Source organism: Pagrus major, chromosome 11, assembly GCF_040436345.1.
Source record: "Pagrus major chromosome 11, Pma_NU_1.0".
Lineage (NCBI taxonomy): Eukaryota > Metazoa > Chordata > Actinopteri > Spariformes > Sparidae > Pagrus > Pagrus major.
In genome coordinates this window covers 26,395,657-26,413,734 of record NC_133225.1, presented here as the reverse complement: position 1 = coordinate 26,413,734, position 18,078 = coordinate 26,395,657, and the positions used below count along the sequence as shown (strand labels likewise).

The 18,078-nt window shown below is 38.5% G+C and overlaps 1 protein-coding gene across 1 annotated transcript in view; it reads left to right on the top strand.

The window, feature by feature from the left end:
• Positions 1–18,078, top strand: part of LOC141004296 (uncharacterized) — an 88,159-nt gene that overhangs the window by 27,561 nt on the left and 42,520 nt on the right. Inside the window, exons 7-17 of the mRNA XM_073475728.1 lie at positions 1,219–1,272; positions 4,006–4,059; positions 4,640–4,684; positions 9,921–9,974; positions 10,747–10,800; positions 11,195–11,248; positions 12,081–12,134; positions 14,585–14,638; positions 14,735–14,788; positions 15,911–15,955; positions 16,164–16,217. Of these exons, the coding sequence (XP_073331829.1) occupies positions 1,219–1,272; positions 4,006–4,059; positions 4,640–4,684; positions 9,921–9,974; positions 10,747–10,800; positions 11,195–11,248; positions 12,081–12,134; positions 14,585–14,638; positions 14,735–14,788; positions 15,911–15,955; positions 16,164–16,217 (576 nt within the window). The remainder of the gene's footprint in view (positions 1–1,218; positions 1,273–4,005; positions 4,060–4,639; positions 4,685–9,920; positions 9,975–10,746; positions 10,801–11,194; positions 11,249–12,080; positions 12,135–14,584; positions 14,639–14,734; positions 14,789–15,910; positions 15,956–16,163; positions 16,218–18,078) is intronic.

Below are 18,078 nucleotides of genomic sequence, written 5' to 3'. Positions count from 1 at the left end.
CTTCTGAGTTGTATTTCTGACATACTGCCTAATTTGAGACTGCTTGTGGGGGCTGGTCCAGGCTCTGGGTTGTATCTATAAAGGCTGACTGGCTTTTCTTAGTGTCATTCCTCAGCAAGCAGGAATGCCCCCAAAAACAGGAGAACAGAAAAAAGAGAGGAGGACGGAAGACAAACAGATGGGCGAAAGTATGAAAGTAGACTGAAGACGGTCCAATGAGCTAGTGAGAGAAGGGACTTGCAGCTCAGAGAAAGCGGATAGGTGGGATTACTATGTCAGAGTGAAGCGGGCAGGTGAAAAAGAGCCGCAAAGACAGACAGCAATGACTGGATATGCGTGTGAGAGAGAGAAAGCAGAAGAGAGGGAATTATTACTCATATTATGTCCTATGCCAACTGACATAAATATTTTAATGCAAAACAAAAGCTCAGTCATTATGTCCAGAATTATAGTACAGCTAATGTATTTCAGGCTTTTATATCACAGATTTATTATTAAGTGGCTGCTCCTGGGCATTATTATTCCAAAGGCAGCTACTGTAGAAACAGCTTTCATATCTAATATTATGCATGGGGGCTGAATAGCTTCATTTTGGATAGACATTAGCTGACAATCCACAACCACTTATAATATGATAGGATTAAACTATAACTTGGCTGCCACATCTGCAGATATTCCAGCACCTCAAGTGTATGCGTTGACTTACATGTGTTGGATTAATATACTCATAGTCTCATGATCTAGCCACATCATACTTAGCAGCAAATTCCAAATTCAGTTACACTGACCGACAGATGGCGGTAACACACCAACGTATGCAGCAATGTGCAAGCAAAGACAGGGAAGAAGAAGACTGTTTACAAGTAAACATGGATGTAAATGATGGTGGATTTACAATACTTAAGAATTTGGCTTTCTAGTTTTTTTATGAGGAAGGAAATATATTAAACACCTGTGTTAGAGCTCAAAGTTGCAATGCAGTTTGGTGAGTGAAGCTAAACGCTTGCTTGTTTTCAAAGAAAGTTACAAAGAATGTGAAGAGAGATGGTAGATGGAATAATGCACAGATGCCCAGCCAATATCCCCCTAGAATTTCCCAGAGGATCCATCAGGGTTGTGGTCATGAAAGTCTCAGAAATACTATATCAGACTGCTGAAAATGTGGTATTGTTGTTATGTTCAGACAGTATTGTTATATGAAATTCTGTTAATTTCCAGGGTTTCATTGGGCCTCCTGGTGTTGCTGGACCACCAGGGCTGGAGGGGGAGACAGTGAGTGATGTTTCTTTATATTAAGTGCACATGATGATAGGATGTCTCTAATAACGTCTTCTTCTTCAGGTCTTCCCACTCCATTTGGTTGCACATCTTTGTCTGATAATTAGAACCTCCCTGACTGGTTTGACAGATGCCAGCTATAATGAGATATTTTGGGATAGCACTTTCTAGTAATCAACCTGCAGTCGGCTCTTCTTCAGAATAGCTTGATATATCTACATACAGATGTATGTCAGAACAAAGGTAAAATTATGCTTGGCAGCAGATATTTAAAGCTGTCTTTTAACATTATTAGGTTACAAGAAAATATGTGAGGAAAATGATATTTTCCGTTTAGCCTATGCCAGAATGATGTCACTCATTCCTTCATTCTTGGGAGATTCCAGTCCCAAGGAAATCCTGGTCTTTATGACTCTGTTATGGCTTGCATTACATTAGTTTGGTTTGTGCCAAGGGAACTATTAATTCAATGTGATGAAACAGTTTCTTAAATCCTGGCTTAATATTGGCCATATCAAGAATATGCAGTTTCATGGTATATGAGGAGTGTGGTCTACATCTTATTAGAAGATCAGTGCCATCTTTCTCTTACATATATTTTCTAAATTTCTCTTAACTTTAGTCCAGTGTTTAAAACGTGTTTTTAGTCCAGTTCCCTGTGAGCAACACAGTTTCATATCCCAAATTTGAAACATTCTCTTCTTTTTCTTTTGTAGGGCATTCCTGGTCCTGTTGGAAAACCTGGTCCCAAAGGAAGACACGTAATAATGAATCCATTTTCATTTTTGCCATAGCTCATAGTTATATGTATACGTTTCTCATCTACCAACAGCTATAGGACTGGGGAGACAGCTGCTGAAGGGGTGCATCTGGAAAATCTGGGAGATTCTCTGGAAGATACAACAGACAGAAATGTTGCCAATATCAGTTTCACAATATACTATATAAACTCCCTTTGCTGTAAAAGGCAAATAATTGCCTTTAGAAGTTACATAATTAGTTAAATTGAGTCCAACTTTGTGCAATTTAGTCTCAATATAAATACACCTGTGCCGTGAAGGAGTTTGTTGTAGAACAAAACTTAACAAACAGCATCATGAAGACCAAGGAGCTCACTAAACAGGTCAGGGACAAAGTTGAGGAGGAAGTACAAAGCAGGGTGAGGTTTAAAAAAAATCCAAGCTTTCAATATCTCACAAAGCCCCTTTAAATTCTTTAAGTTCATCATTAGAAAATGGAAAGAATATGGCACAACAGCAAATCCACCAAGAGTAAGCCAGCAGCCTAAACTGATGAACCAAACAAGCAGAGCGTTAATCAGAAAAGCAACCAAGAGGCCAATAGTAACCCTGAGAATCTGTTCCAGGACAACTATTCATTGTGCACATCACCAATCTGGCATTTATGAGAGAGTAGCAAGAAGGCAGCTGTTGCTGAATGAGAGCCATAGGTTTGGAATTTGTCACAAGCCATGTGGGAGACACAGCAAGCATGTGGAAGAAGGTACTCTGGTCAGGTGACATCAAAACTGAACCACAAAAACACTATGTGTGGCAGAAACTCAACACTGCACATAGCCCTGAGTACACCATTCCCACAGTGAAACATGGTGGTGGCAGCAGCATGCTGTGGTGATGCTTTTCATAGGCAGGTACTTAGAAATGGATCGGGATTGAGGGCTAGATGGATGGAGCCAAATACAAGCAAAATGTTTTTTCAGTCTGCAAGAGACCCACACTTTACCATCCACTTGATAGATGCATCCAGCATATGTCTCCTTTTTTTCGTCTCAATGATTGTTTGTGTCACATCAAAAGCTATATTGCACCTTCAAAGCACTATGCACGCTGTGTTAAACAAATGGTAAAAAAGCCAATAAAATCAATTTGAATTCCAGGTTTTAACACTGCAAAATGTGGAAAAGTCCAAGCAGGATGAATACTTATACAAGGAACTGTATGTCCTCTTAAAATAGCAGTGCTTCACATCCACAAAAGCCCCAGGGACATCAACAGGAGATTCATTTGTAAACGGCATCTGTTGTGAATGTGTTAAAAGAGCAGGACAATCGAACCACTGGTTAAACAGTGCAGACTGAGAAAAGAAGAGGGGATTTCACACTATTCAAGGTGTGGCAAATTATATTGGAAATGCTTAATGGCATGTAGTTTGGCATTGGTCCTGCGATGCCAAGTTTGTTCCAGGGTGGCATTAAGAAAAGCCAGTTAGATTAAGATAAAGACAGATGGAATGTCAAAGTCAGGCCTCACACTGTGAAAAGTTAATGTTTTAAAAACAAGCCTTAGCTTTTCTGTGTTGAAGTTGCCAAGCGGGCAGGCAGCCCAGTGTCTCTTTCATCCAAAGGGTTTTTTCTGGAACATTGAGCGATGTTTGGCCAACTGGATCAGAGTCTGTGGCCTAAGGGCTGTTGTAAGCCAGTCCATAAGCTTACCAATACATGCTAATCTTGCTTCATTAAATAAGCATTCATTCACACCATGTCAATACAAATTTGATCTTGATCAACAGCTTGCATGTTACACGCTTTATGTAAAGTAAATGCAATGCGTAACAGAAAACATACAAATGAAGTTACTGTAAGAAAGTAAAAAGCTGAAAAAAGTTCTGTTCATTCACCCGCATGGAAGAAAACTGCGATTGGAGGGTATATTTAGCAGTGGTTGCCTGGACTTTCGTAAACTGAATGTGGATGTACTTCTCTCACAGGGTGTGGTGGGTGATGTGGGGGAAAGGGGGCCTCCCGGTCCTGATGGCAATGAGGTGAGAACCTCCTGGTGAATTCAGCTGTCCTCTCTTTTGTCCTGAAAGTTTCATCTACCTCCCCCTTTCTGTTATCCATCTCTAAAATCTGTCTTTCCCTGCTGCGGACTTGCCCTCTCTCATCAGTGATTGTGTTTACAGGTGCACAGTACTCGGCTAGATCCTACAGACTATTCCTATAAACTTATTCTGAAGGTTTTTTGTTTCCACTTCTTAACTGTTTGTATAGCATCTAATAGAAAAACACAAAAGTGGATAAGATTTTGACACAGATAAACCTTTCACGCCAAGTCTGATGCAAATTCTTGAAGAAAAAGAGCAGAAGATGGACAGATAGTCTACTAAAGTACTGATTTCAATTTTTTCTTCAGTGGTCAAGTATCCAAATTACTGCTCAGCCTTGTACATTTTTGGGGTTTCAGACATAAATTTGTTGAGATGCTTTCTCATCCCAGATGTTGGTACGTGATAACAAAAATGACACTTAGAGTATTTCCAATGTAGTCTTGGGAATGGGGAATGTGTAATACTGTAAGTGTCCTATCCTGTGTACTTAGGATGTTGCTGTGATGTTTCACAGGGGCCTGTTGGTGGGACTGGCATTAGCGGGTTTCCTGGCCTGAGGGTGAGTATCAGTTTTGCAATGTTAATTTTTATTAATGTGTTACATTTCCCATGCCAAATAGGCACTTTGTTGCATCTGTCATTCATTTGGCTCACAGTTCTGCTTCTGTCTCTTCTTGTACTTGTTTCCGAGATTGCATGTCTGTCCATCTTTCTTTCTACATGTCTGTCTCTAGTGGTTGGATTGTGGTTTCGATGATAGATAGCAGGATGTGCTGAACTTAAGCCAGGGTTTTTTGTTTTTCATGGCAGCAGTGTATTTCTCACTGTAAATGACAGCCACTACTAAAATCCACAGGGACTATCTTGGCTAATAGTGTATTCATGTGCTCCTTGGATGATCCCATGTCCTAAATTGAAAAGTTGTTCTTACGACTTCAGTGAATTCATGAATCATGAGCTTTTTCGTCGAAATGGAGAAACAACATGGATGCTACAAAGATCTGTTGTATTACAAAGTGATTTTCTCCCAGACTTGTTGCTGCACAAGTACATTCCACAAAACCACTGAGATATTGCTTAACCTGACTTATTATCAGGGTTGATGCAAATACAGAACTATTCTATTCTCTTGATGTGGACAACAGCAGTTACAGTCTAATACCATACAACACATTGAATGTGAGCAAAAAATGTATATTTATTATGTGATGTATAAAAAGTTTCTTATCATCAACCAAACTTTTTTCCCAGTGTTGAACACATTTTTTCAGTTAATCCAACACCACATGAATGGGCCTTAACTTCGTGGGAATGACAGAACCAAAAAGTTGTGAAAATGCAGCTGAGAAGTACAGAGTAATATGTATAGAGGAAGAAGGAAGGAGCAAATTTCCCAAATGTATAGTAATGGAGTTGCGCAGAGAAAAAAACTTGGTGGTTATTGTTCATTCTTTGTCAGCTGATCAATTTAGATATTGGAAGATGAAATACTGTAATTTAAAACAGATGTAGTGAGCTAATTAGATAAAGACTGCACTATAGCTTGGGAAACATAAAACCTTTACAACACCTTCTCCCTTCCTGTTGTATGTAACAGCCACTCTGTGACTCAGGATTTCCTACATGGTTGGTTACATTTGAGGTTAAACATATGGAAATGTGACATACAGTATGATTGGTGTATGTCAAACATTAATTTTGAAAATTAAAAAAACTTAAAAGACCTTAAGACCTTAAATGTTACCAGCATAACCATCCGGGAAGCTCTGTCTTATTACTGCAGTTAGAAGGAGTAAAGACTGTCACAGGCCTAATAGAGAGCATGCTGGGTTTTTTTTTTTTTACTGTGGAATGTACAAGTGTTAAAAAAGACCTCTAAAACATCCCCTGATCATGTCAGCAAAATAGAGACAACTGTGTACAGCACCTTTCCTGTGCCATCATTTCAAGCTTCATTTATACTGGTTTGCTGTCCTTGTAGCATGGGGATTTATTGGGGTGTTTGAAGGGTCACTCTGTGTGCTCAAGACACATCTGGGTGGATTGGCTTCCCCTTAACATTCACCTCAGATACTGGCTGTATGTCATCTTTTACTATGGACGCAGACATGAAACATTCAGACACCCTCTTTAAGTTTTTACCTTAACAAGAATATTATCACAGAGAGGGTTACACGTGTGAGGCAATCACACTAAAGAGAGTAGCACAGCTCTTGAGTAAACTCCATCTGAATATTTCACTGTAATTCAGTGTATCATTTGTAACAGACTAACGTGACCCAGCTTATGCAAAGGGTTGTTGTACTATGAGTCGCTGTAAAAGTTGACAGAAGCAAATCATCTAGATGCAATGAAAAAGAGGATCACTGTAACACTTTATAATAACTATCATTAATAAATGGTGAATTTATAGTTTATTAAACTTTATTTAACAGTTACTTAACTGTTAACGATGAAATGCTTTATAAACCATTTATCAAGCAATTGTACTGGTTTATAAACAACAATTGCAACTTTATAATGTTTATAGATGAACTACACACTAGTGTTATAAATGTTAAATCATGAACATTCAATGCCAAACTCAGAAGACATTGAGATTCTTGTCATATTTCTCTCGGAATGGCTGATCTCTTTTTCTGTGTGTGTGGTTTGAATCAGCATCTTACATTGATCTATAAACATCACGTGTGCATGTAATTAATCTTTTAATGCAATTTATCGAAATGTCTTTCATATGGCTTGCCTCCCTATTTCACAGCTCGCTTCTTGAGATCTGAAAGGGTGTAGATTGTGGCAAAGACTGACTTTGTGAAGTCATAGTTTTGGTCATAGCATAAACAAATTCATATGTTGGAAGGCACCGTGTCACTCAAACCTCATGTGGCCACAAAGCATGTCTTCTCTCATCGTTTTTGACTTCTTAATGACTCTACTGCTCTTTAAAACACTTTTGTTGTTGTTTTTTAAAATATAAATCTTGTTAAAGAAAAGCTGTACACTACAGGTCTGACTAGATTAAGTTTCAGTTAAGGTGCCAAACATACAACTGAATCTGTTTTCAACTTGTGTAGTTTTGTTGAACATCAAAGCCCCACTCTAGCCAGTGTTACTTCCTGGTTTTTTGGTTAAGAGTCTTTTTCAAACAGACAATGGGGGCGTGGTTAATCATCCAACATAATCAATTACCATGGCAATCATATAAACAATCTATCAAGATAAACATCATTAGCATGATTAGCGATGGTGGTCACTCTGACATAAGTTGTTCTTGAAAACAGTGTGGCTAAACAACATTGCTAGGAAAGGAAAAATATGAGCTATCATAAAAATGCCAAAATACACTGGGGCTTTGAGTTCTGAAAGTTCACTAATGTGGCTGCAAGCTTTTTAGAACACCATAAAACAAGATTAAATTCAGAGACTTAAAAGCAGGAACATGATATGCATGTAATATAAATTATTTATTATGGATATGGCCAAACAACAACACCAACAGTATCATTTGAATGAGAGGGATTAATTAGTTGTCATTAAAGCAGATTTGGTAGTTACTTGTCTATATCAACGAATTATTGCCCGTAAGTACTTTTGAGTAATCATACAAGAGAGCCAAAATACTTAGACCTCCTTAATCCTGTCTTTGATGTAATTCATATTTAGTCAACTTTCCAGCTGCATGATTTTGACACAGGATAGATCTCACAAAGAGCTTTAATTTGACATCTAAATCTAAAACTAATTTTCACTTCCCAGTGTCACTCACACCTTTGTGGCTCTGCTCATTTATTGAAAGGCAATTACACAAAGTCAGAACTTTTGTTAAGTAATCAGAAAGAGCAGAAACAGAGCAGCAAGTGTTCGTTCTGGTATGCACTTGATGTCGTTGCCAGTGTGTGACTCAACAAAATGTGATACAGCCAGACACTTTCACATCCTGAATGAAAAGCAAAAGGGTGAGGCAGAGACAAAAATAGTTGTTTGAAATTGTATAGGCTTTTTGTGTGTGTTACTGCTTAACAAACCTTACTTCAAGCATTTTTTTTATTTAATCATTTTAAGGTGGTGTGTTGAGGCCTGCATATACATAATTTAATGTATAATTTAATTGTACTTTCCCCACTGCCATGTTAGGTGTCAAGTATACAAAACAATCTTGTGCACAATACAGAGGGTGCTAAAACATTTTATGTTTGATTGGATTTTTTGAGGCTGCGGTGGTTGTGTTGAAACTAGAGGTACAGGAATTCAGCAATCTGGTATTTGTCAAGTCTTTAACCACTTGTCTTTGGAGAAAATGGTTTGAATGATCTCTAACCACCTGGCAGTCAGGCCACATCTTGGAAGCATTTTGAGCAAAGGCTCTGTGTGGGATGTTGATGTACCAGATACCTTCAGTTTTTGGGGAAAGTTCTTTTTGTCAGCTTATCTCCTTTCAATACATGATTTTCCATGTGTTTTCTGTTGAAAGCCTTGTTTGATTGAGTGCATGTGATTTGTGTCTGTCCTGCTGCAGTACCACAGTGGAACCGTAGCATCAAACACCAGCTTTACACAGTCCAGATGGACTCCAAGTTTGGGCCACATGTCTATGATGACATAAAATTAAGCCATGTTTTCTCACTCACCACTCACTTTGACTTTTTCATATATTGACGACAGTGACAGAAGTTTGGATAGAGGATAGTGTTCTGATAGTAACATTTTCAGTCTCAAGTAAGATAAGAATTTCAAGATTTCTTTGTATTCACTATGCTGCAGACACTGTCTTCTCTCTAGTTTTGGAACAAACTCTGGTGTCTCTTCACTCTTCGTCTCGTCATTGAAACCTTCCCGCTGTCTAAAAGATATAGATATAGAAAATAAGATATAAGAAACCTTAAAGATCCCCGCCAGACATTTTCAATTGTCCATTAAATACGCCACTTTGAATAATAATTTGTGTCTGATATGGTTTACAGTTCAATTTTTCAGTTTTCAAAATTCAGGTATCTTGTAAAATCCATAAATTGACATCTACTCATTCTCCCTCATTAAAAATTTCCAGAATCTATGAAAGCATAATTATTACAGTTATTGTACTGAATGTGCACTGGAGGCTTCAAGTTTCCAAATCACACTTGTGTAAGTTAAATATTGGACCTGTCTAGTTTCCTTAATTAAAATGTTTACTATAGGCAATTGGAATATACATAGAAACAAAGGCTGTGTTTAGTTTAATGTGTTTGTGTGCATCTGTGTGAATGGTATATATGTACATGTGCTTGTGCATACTTACACACACACACAAACACACACACACACACACACACACACACACACACACACACCATTGTCACCTCAACATCATTGCTACTGGGATGTTTGTGGCAGTCACAGTGAAAACCGCCAAATCAGTGGCCAGCTTAACCACATGTTTACTTGTAAAGGATATTTTTCTGTCCAGCCACACATTCTAGCCATTCTCACTTCGCCTCTGTCAATTAGAGTGGATGTTGTGGGCTGGCAGCGGTTAGCAGGGCCAAGCCCAGACCCATACAAATCAACGGGATACACTGTCAACACGGCTTAGTTCTGTTAGAAGGCCGTGACAAACAGGAATGCTCTGTGTAGGAAACAGCAGATAGTTCTCATGTCAAAATAACGTTTCTGCCAAGAAGAAACCGGAAACATTAAGTGTGAAAAATGCCATTCAGTTTCAGATAACAACACTGAGCGAGGATCAAAAGTGTGTGTGTGGGTGTCTGCGTGTTTGTGATACATAAATTCCATTGTGTGCCTCCTTCCCTCCACAGGGGGACCCGGGGCCTGAGGGACTGCGAGGACTGCCTGGTATGGTGGGACCTCAGGTATGTTAGACATTGACTACGGCAGGTGCTCTAAATTTTAGGAAAATACTTAAGAATACTGTTAGTTGTCAAATTTAACCAGATAATAATGTACTGTCTATCTCCACATCATAGATTTAGTTTACATTTTAAAATGTCAACTTTCATCATTCGTCAGCCTCCTCCATTGCTTCACTTGTTTTGCAGAAGTCATTGAATAATTGATTCATTGAAGGCACTGATTCTTTTCAAATAATAACCCCCCTACCTCTCTTTCTGTCTAATTGACTGATTCTGCTACTTTCCATCCCTCCTTCCTCTCCTCCTGTGGCAGGGCCCAGCAGGACGAGCCGGCCTGCCTGGATTGAAAGGTGATAAGGTGATCTAAATATTTATATTATTGCAGTGTATCTGTGTGTAATGTGTCATTAGCCCTGTAGTTGGGAATATTACAAGAGTTTCTGTTGACATTTTTATTTACGCCCAACAACGTGAACTCAAATTCAAATATCATGATATTAGACAGAGCATGTAAGCAGGTCTTGTTGAATACTGGTATCGTTCCACAATATGTTTTGGCTTTTTACAGTATGGCGATTTTTTTCATGATATTCAAACATAAACAGAATTTCAACTTGTCTTGATAGTGTTTCATAATGTATCAAACAGTCATGTTAACAGTTCATGTACGGGGTCTTTGTCTACAGTATCTATTTCTTATCTATGCTCGTATTGTCATCACTGTGGCAGGGTAGTGTTGTGTTATATCTTTGTATGATACTGTGAAATTCAGGGTGAAGTGGGACAAAGGGGCCAACCAGGAGAGATGGGGTACCAAGGTGATAAGGTATGCCTGCTGTCACACAAGAAGATTTTAAGCAAAACACAATATCCTGATGTGCAATATCTGAACATGTTGTACATCAAACTGTTATTATCATCAATTTATCAAAGATCATTTGAGATTTTATTCATTTGAGATGTCTGTTTGCCTCCTGCTGTGACAAGTAATTTGTCAATAGCAGGAACATTTGTCTTCGCTAAATCCAAAAAAGATTAATTTCGACAAATCAGAAAATGCATTTTTGTTTGAACACGTGCAGATGTTGACTCATTAATTATATGAAGTCAATTAGAGTTTGTGCACATGTGCACATCAAGGCATTCACAAAGTTATATGGACACAACAAACACAAAGGGTGTGTAAACCAGTTTGAGAGTGCTATGTTTGTATCTTTCAGGGTGCTGCTGGTGCGCCTGGTCCTACTGGGCCAATAGGGAAGCCAGGACCAACGGTATGTTCGCGTGAGTGTATATGTGTGTGTGCATCCAAGAGTGCACATGTAGACATGGCTGAAAGTGAATTTTGTTTGTGCATTTGTGTGTGTTTCTATATGTGTGTGTGTGTGTGCAGACATGCCATTTTAGACAGGTTTTTACAGCTTTTATAGACAAAGCCAAGTAACCACAGTGTACCACACCGGCCTCTGTTTTTGTGAGCTTGTAAACTGAATTTCGTTTTGGTCGCAGTCACAACACGTTGGCTTTGTCATGAAGCCGAATAAAAGTCTTTAAACATCAATTTGTTTGCTTATCAGCAGAATCAAGCGCAGATTAAAAACAAAGATGAAACATTGAAATGCCTCCTCTGTCATTGTTCAGAATGCCTTATAAACACATCCAGATGTTGTCTATTTAGCATCAGATATTGTTGCAGTTTAGGTTACTACAGTCCTCGAGTAATCTGAATAACCACATTGTTTACTTGGACCTACCCTTGGGGCTTGATAATATACCAAGTTCACATGCAGCCTTATGTTTATGATTGACTAGTGAAGAGTTTGTTGTTTGATCTTCACCAAGCAGAGTGATTAAGCTTTTTGTTGCATCATATCAAATGGCTTCAAGAATACAATGTGACATCACAATGAGTCAGAAATATTATCTTTCTGATCCAGACTGTAACATGACGATAATAACAGAATAACAGAATACATTACGTAAATGATAAAAGAGAGGAATTGTATGAGAAAATCAGAGCCAAAGAAAATACAATAATAAAAAAGGTAAGAAAAGTGTGGTCTCTATTTATTTTTGACCTTGTGTGTCTTCTGTATTTTTTAACAGGGTAAAATCGGTGAGATGGGGGCACAAGGACCACCTGGTCCTCCAGGACCAGAGGTAGGACATACATATGAGGAGTTTTTTTTATTGAACATATTATTTTATTTGTTCTCAGAATGGAGGATCAGGACCACAAACATAATTACATTATGTGAACAGTGACCAATTCTTTGTGTCTGCCTAATGCAGATAAGACTTACGTTATGACAGTTTACTGTTTGTTTACCTTCAAAGTACAATGTGTAAGATTTGGCAAGAATTTTAGTTTAAAACATTAAAATTAACTAACATCATGAACAGAGATGTCCATTGAAGTTAGAATGCTAACCAGCCTACCCTGGCCTGTCCTGTCTCATACAGTAGTACTACTTTGACCTTCAAGAAGTGATCATCTGATAGCCCCCCTAGTTCTAGCTGGGAGATGTACTATGTGAGCAGTGAGTTTGCTACTTAGCCCAATAAGAAAACAAACTCAACTCACCAAGTGTTAATAAAGAAAGTATCTTACAACTATTTTCCTTACAAAGCAGAAAAAAACAACCATGTACCTTCTGAATTTTGTCTCTTCTGACAAGCTTAATTTTAGAGTAAACTGCTGATACCCTCTCTTTGGTCAAACTGATCTGCATCGGTCTCAGAGGCAGCTTTGAGGGTTGCAATGGGGAAGTTATTGGCACAATATTGAAAGGCACAGAACTTAAGCATGATTGAGAAAAAGTAGAATAAAAGATTAGTCTGCTTTACATCTCTGTTAATTTTGCACAGTGCAGAATGCTGAATAAAGCAAAGATGGATAGTGGGCGAGCCAAAACACAGAGGCAGCTATAAAACATAATCATCCTGCTTTACTTTTTATATTGAAGTGTGTGTAATGTGGTAGGCACAGAGCCAAGCCAGGACCTCTTTTATGAATGCTCCCATTCAAGATTATGATCACATAAAGAAATTAAAGAGATATGGAGGTCATTGTGAGGGTTAAAGTAGCAGGTAGCTGAAAAGTGCAGATCTCTCTATACCGCACATGTCTGAGGTTTTGGCCACAGGCTGCAGTGACGTTTCTGACTGAATATGAACATTTAAAACATGGTGTAAAAGAAATACCACACACCACATGCCACCACAGTGCACAATACTAATGCCAATCAAGAACAGTGTAGCAGTTAGCATAGGGATCAAAAATGTTTATCTGGGGGCAATCCGGTGGCTCAATTGTGCAGAGGCTGTCCTCGCCGCAGCGGTCCAGTGTACAGTGTCAAAAGTACATTTCTGGCACAAATGTACTTAGTGTTAAGAGTACAAGTAAAAGTAAATTATACATATATTTACATGTATGTATATACTGTAAACTATGGGTTGACTGACTTTCTGCCTTAATCATTATTGGATATCCAATTTTTTTTTTTTCTGACTGCCGATTAAATATATTTAATTAAAAATGCACTACTTTGGTTCTGATACAAGATGGAATCTGCAAAGTAACTGGTAACTTATACTAAGTTATCAAATAAATGTAGTGGAGTAAAAAGTATGATATTTGCCTCCAAAATGTAGTGGAGTAAAGGTATAAAGCAGCAGGAAATACTCAACTTGAGTAAATATACCTAGGTATATTCCATCGCTAAGAGTACGTCAGTATCCAAAGTTATAGTGTTTGGTGTAATGATGATTGAGGCCTATTGGGGCTTTAGACTGTTGATCTGTTGTAATATTGATGAAATTCTACAGTATTCCACAGTGTTTAATAATAACAACAACAATAATAATCATAATCACAATATATGAAAGTAAAGCAAATTGAAATTATTTAGAAAATACTTGGAAACACTGGCAAAAATTTGAATTAATCTTAATTTATTCTGACACAATTGGACATTTTGGAGACAGTGAGACGACCTGCTTGATGTCTCCGTTGCTCCATTACTCCATGTATTGCGCCAAAACAACATTAGTTTTGTGTGCCTTGTTTTTCCTGTCCTGGCATCTCCCTCAAGCATGTTGGCTTTGGATGTAGTAAACCTCACTCTTGTCAAAGAGGTCATTGTAGCTGCTGCAAAGTATGTGAAAAGCATGGAAATTGTCAAAGACGCTCTGCACTCAGTGGTGCAAATGACCATAGGTCACATAGGCCACAGCTAGCAGGCATATTTCCTGAAATGGGTGATTGTGTCATGGCAGGTGTGCCTGAAGGTATTCGGCTTCTATCAGTTAAGTAGTAATCCGTCCCTATCTTTACATCAGCTTTTGAGAGGCCTGTCTATGCGTTCAAGAAAGGCCCCATCCCTGTGGTATGTCTGATACAGATTTATGCAGGATGCCTTCAGTGATCTGTAAAGAGGACCTGCTGTGCTACATCAACATAGAAATAGGAATCCTAGTTACTTACCATTTTGAATGCAGTGTAATCCCCCCCCCCCCCAATATACACAGAGATGCACTGGTCATGTGACTCATGACCAATTGGTTGAAATAAGAATAACAAAACAGCAATGTCTTCTGTTTTTTAAAAGGGCTTTCCTGGGGACATTGGAGTACCAGGGCCCAACGGTCCTCCTGGGCCAAAGGTACTACATCATCTCTCTCTCTTTCTCCGTCTGTTGCTCTCTCCATCCTCCATTAAAACTCATCCAATTGAATGTATGCATTTGGCTGTGTTTCAGGGTTTGCAGGGTGCCAGAGGACCCCAAGGCCCACCTGGCCCACAAGGACCACAGGTGAGACAATTCAGCACCCAACTCAGTTATACACCTTGGCTCAGATCTTGCCTCACTGATACAGAAAAGTGGAAAATATGGCTTATCAAGGGATTTCCATTAGATCATTAGTCTGAGGCAAGATTAAGTAGTACAGTGCTTGTCATTTAGCATCTAGTCATATCTCAAACAGTTGCAGCTTAGATCCAAGTGGGAGTTTTTTTCTCTGCAGTATCTCTCGGGGCATGTTCCACTGGGTGAAGTCATGGTTCACCATTGGGTGCTTATAAAAACAAGGCTGAACGTTTTCCAGGACTGGAAAAAAAATGGAACAGAAGCTTCTGGAAGCTGTACAACACACACACACTTTTCTATTATGTTGAAGGTTACAACATTGACCTGGCAGCGACTCACAAAGGTGTAGCCGGTGGATCTACTCTCCTCTCACATACAGTACATGTACATGTAGTTTTTTTCATAAAACAGCATCAGATACATTCTAAAATGAGTAATTGTGTACATAGATAAGTTTTTGTAATCTGCAAAAATGAAAAGCTTGCCTACAGTTATGCTGCCATATAACAATATCACATTCCAACCTATATTCCCTCATGCAGTCATAAGGCTTTCTTATAAAAAAATATGGTTGCAAATTTGGAGAGCATCATCATATTTAAATGGTTAAAATCATATGTAACTAATCTACAGTCAGTATTTCATTTTGGGCCTTTACACATGCAACTGTTGGTGAATGTGGTATGTAAAACATCTGCCTCAGTTCTTTTACATCAGTGCGTTAGAGTGTAACTCTTCTTACTTTTAAGCCAAGCAGTATATTTTTCAGCCCTGTTGTCGTGTATGAATGTGATGATAAAACACTGTCACTGTCTGGCTCTCCAACATAAGTTATCATCAGCAAAATGGAATTTCTCTCAGATAGTGATAGAGAAGGTGAACAGTGGAGACCTTTAATTTTCAAAGTCATGCAAATGGAATGGTACTGCCTGTGTATTTGTTCATGCCATTTGGTGTGCCAGCTGTATTTAGACGTCTGTTGGCTGTGTATATGAGACAGTGTGTGTTTGTGTGTGTGTGTATGTTTATTAATATTTGTGTATGATGAACTGTACTGTGTTTCTGCAGGGTGATGAAGGACCACTCGGCCCACTTGGCAGCACTGGCCCTACTGTAAGAAACTCCCAAATTCACATACAGTATATACACAAACACACACATGCACACAAACTGAATCTTTTGCAGGTGGTTTGAATGAAACAATGTGCTTAGATGTTATATCAGGAAGCAGCTGCAATGAGATGTGATAAATACATTATGAGCTTTGGTCTCCTTTGATCATCACTTGTGTGACTGTCTGTCTCTCTGCCTGTTTTTGAAGGGGAGACCTGGGAGGAAAGGCTACATCGGTGAACCTGGCCCAGAGGGTTTAGAGGTGAGTGTTATTTCATAATGTAGTAACTGCACAGTCATTACTATACGGTGACAATATTATCACAATATTCGTAGATGTATATATGTCTGGCAAAATCAACAAGTACTGTGGACTTGAAAAATTAATCTCAGTATCAAATAAATCTGATCAATTTTTCCACTAAAAGAGTGCACACTGGTTTTGGTTGAATGCTGTACACCCAAGAGTGCACAATTGAACAATTAAATATTTTGAATATATAAAACATGTATAATATATGCAGTTCATAATATATTGTATATACAACATAACAAAGCCCATTTTCTTGTGATAACAGATTAATTTGTGTTGTTAATTGAGAAAACAGGAGATCGATTACTCAAGATAACAGGAAAACCATATTTTGAGATCATGGGATAATTATGGAGAACTTGGTGGTTTCAGCCTTCAAGATCATTGTTATGACTGTCCGTGATGATTCATAACTGAACAGGACAGCTACATGGACTTGAACTAACTACCATGAACTAGCCTGTGAAGTTGCAACTGGTCTAGTCTTCTCCTTAAAGCAACATTATGTAGAAATTTGCATTTTGTGCGATTTGGCGCCCCCCACAGTTTCTGAGTGCAACACCACTGTCATAAATACATATCTGGGGTCTGTAACAATTTGTCAGACATAATGTTGGTGCTAACTACAAAACTCATGCTGGATTTTGAGAGTGTTAAGGTAGTTTATAACATTAAGTGCACCACGTACATTATTGGTACCATGCCTTGATTTTACAAATCCGGCCTGTTCTGGGTTTATAATCTTAGGGAGAGCATTTTCAAGTCTGCGGGCCAGTACTTTTGCAATTAATTTGTAAGCCACATTAAATAGGCTAATGGGCCTGTATGAGGAACAGTCCAGAGGGGTTTTTTTTATCCTTTTTTAAGAACAAACTAATAGAAGGGTGTCTCCAAGAAGGTGAGATACCACCTTTTATTACTTTTATTACCTTTTATTATTAATAGCAGGGATAAGAATAGGATGGATCTCTGGCCAAAATTTCTTCTAAAAATTCTAATGTAAACCCATCCAGGCCCGGACATTTACCATTTGGCATGTGAAAAATGTTATCTCTAACAGAAAGACACAAGCAATTTCTGCCATATTGTATCAATTGCGTTTACAAATTTTTAGAAGTGGAGAAATTAAGAAAAATCAAATGTATTTGTGGCAGACTGTGCTGGGCCCATTTTTTATTCTCATTAGCTTCCTGCCATTCATGTTAAAGCCCTGCAGTTCCAAACAAATGAGAACCATCTGATGTATCTATGATAGGACTGAATACCTTCATCTTCTGGACCTTGACAATCTTACATCTTGTTTTCTAAAGCTTAGATTATTTGACTCTCAGTTTGTTTTACTTCAGCAAAGCACAGCATTCCAGACCTGTTCCTCACCATTTTTATTGGCTGTAATTGTTTTTTGTAGCCACCACAAATGCACTGCCACGATCATAGTCTCATGTGTTTCAAGATTTTATTGTTCTTAATTATGGTGTAGTGCTTACTTTTGAGCACCGGTGTCTCCATGTTTGTGACCCACTTACTGTAAGCTCAGACTTACTGTGGTGTAAACATGCTCTTAATTAGGAGAGAAAATGATTTCTTCCAGGACTATCATCATGCATATTAGTAAACCACATTAAGAAGCAACACCAAGTCATTCGCAGTCCCATGTAGTCTGAGTGTGTGTTCCTTTTTACACTTGTAATATCCTGTGAGTCCTGTTGTAGTAGCAGGGCAGGATGGTGTCAGACATCTCTTTAATTACAGGAAGCTAACCAACACACTGTTTGATGTTTTCTGCTTGCAGGGAGAGAAAGGAGACATT